The sequence below is a fragment of the Suricata suricatta genome, unplaced genomic scaffold (assembly GCF_006229205.1).
Source record: "Suricata suricatta isolate VVHF042 unplaced genomic scaffold, meerkat_22Aug2017_6uvM2_HiC HiC_scaffold_1391, whole genome shotgun sequence".
Taxonomy (NCBI): Eukaryota; Metazoa; Chordata; class Mammalia; order Carnivora; family Herpestidae; genus Suricata; species Suricata suricatta.
This window is the reverse complement of record NW_021858121.1, coordinates 1-1950: the sequence shown is the minus strand read 5'-3', so window position 1 is coordinate 1950 and position 1950 is coordinate 1. Positions and strand designations below refer to the sequence as shown.

Here is a 1950-nt window from a genome sequence, read left to right as displayed (position 1 = left end):
TGGAAACGCTCAGGTCGGCAACCCCTCTTCAGGGCCCTCTTCCCTTCACTCTTTCCCCTAGTCATCTTAACTCAGACCTCTCTTCCTAAGGAGCAATTTACCAGCTCGCCCTGACTACATGTGAACCCCGCAGTGTGTGGCTTCTTGGCAAGGTGACCCTTTCCACAGCCCCCAACCTGATGTGGGTGGTTCCGTGACACCACACTCAGGACAGAGCAGCAAAGGAGACGGTGCCCCGGACATCCCGGCCGTGCGTTCACTGTTTACACCACGGTGGCCCACTCTCACCTGAGCATCCTGTCCAGGCAGCCCTCGAGGAAGGCCGGAGAGTCCATGTGGAGCTTCCGCAGGTGATGCAGCTGGAGGAGCTGGGAGGTGAACTCGGCAACATGCTGCTTCTCCTCCTCGAAGACGGGCACTCTGATAAAAGGGTGAACGAGGGTCTGCAGATGAGTCATCTGGCCCAGGTATGGAGCAAACATGCACAGGGTGGACAGCTTCATGTTCTCCACCTCCAACCTCAGGATGCAGCCCGGCTGCAGTTTATTCAGGATCTTCTTAACATGTCGCAGGGTCATGAAGAATATCTTCAGCGTCTTACAGCACAGGTGGACTGATGATCTTCTCTCCGAAGTCCACATTAGGAGGTAAGTAAAGACTTGGTCCAGGGTCTTCTTTCTGAGACGAAGGTCTATGCGGACTGTCAACGCACACGAGGGCTCCTCCATCCTGCAGCCGTCCTCAGTCACTGGTCTCACCCGCAGACACTCATGGGCCGTGGCTGCAGACCACATGCCCCAGAAGTTCTGACTGGCATTCCGTAGGTCCAGCACCCGCAGCCTCCACCGCCTGCGTGGGGAACACGGAAGGTTTGCCGAGATGCTTCACCAGCGGTCCCGAACGAGGCCATGCGTCTCAAGCTGGGCAACCAGGGGACTCGCCACCTGTGCCTTCACATCACATCCTTGGCTGCTCCCTCATCTATCTCCTTCCCCCCTCCCATCTTCCCTGTGTCTGTTTCTCGTATGAAGTCCCCTCAGGACCAGGTCGAGGCATGTTCTCAGGGAGCCCGGCAGCATCCCGAGCCGCCCTCACCTCCAGAAGGCATGTCCCACAGGGAGCCCAGCAACGGCCAAGTCCTGAGCTTCTTCCCTGGCACCATCCGATGCCTCGAATCCACCCCGCGACCATCCACTCTCCCCAACCCCAGCTGCCTCTGCCAGGACACCCAGGACCCTACTGGGCTCCGTGGATGGCCCTTACCTGGGACGAACCTTCTGGGCAAGCAGGAGGTCAAGCCCTCCAAGCACAGCTTTTAAGACCTTCTGGTTAGGTATCGGTCCCAGGCCCCCCAGAGGGAGGCGGGCAAAGGGCCAGGCCTGCACCATCGCCTTCAGTGTCTCATTGCACCCACGAGTGTAGGCCTCCATGAACAGTGGAGGGAAGAGTTCCGCAGGCAGAGTCTCCAGAGCTGCGATCGCCAGGTCCTTGTCCCGCAGCAGGCTCTTTCCCGCCAGTTCTAGGAGGGTGAGTGGATTCCTGGTGCAATTCTGAAAGGAATCCTGTGGCAAAGTCATGGGAACAAGGTGTCCTTCCCGGGCCAAGCCCGAACACGCCCATCTTCTCCCCACCCTTGGAGGAACCAAATCAGGGCCAGAGTCACTGCTCTGGCAATGGTGGAAGAGCCTCAGTTTCCCCCAGTTAGACTCCGGGCTTTGTGACCAGCCACAGAGCCATGGCTCTGTCCCTGCCACCATACATTGCCAGCCACTGCTTACTTAGCCTGTTCCCAGTCTCACTGGGGAGGGGTACTGAGGAGCCTGAGAGCTGGCCACCATCTTTCTGGGGGGAAAACGTTTAGATCATCACTCAAGGCCTTTTTATGAGGGGTATGGGAATGTCACATGGCCTCACTTGTCCTCAGTGCCCAATGACTGTGCAAGATGAAGG

The 1950-nt window shown here is 58.2% G+C and overlaps 1 protein-coding gene across 1 annotated transcript; it reads right to left on the bottom strand.

Moving 5' to 3' along the window:
• Window positions 1-288: 288 nt before the first annotated feature.
• On the bottom strand, window positions 289-1577 carry LOC115284648 (PRAME family member 20-like; the record flags this gene model as incomplete). The annotated part of the gene is made up of 2 exons (XM_029931179.1): window positions 1264-1577; window positions 289-849 (listed from the first exon to the last, which is right to left on the bottom strand). Coding segments are annotated over exons 1-2 (875 nt in total), but the record flags the coding sequence as incomplete, so codon positions are not given.
• Between the last annotated feature and the right edge of the window lie 373 nt (window positions 1578-1950).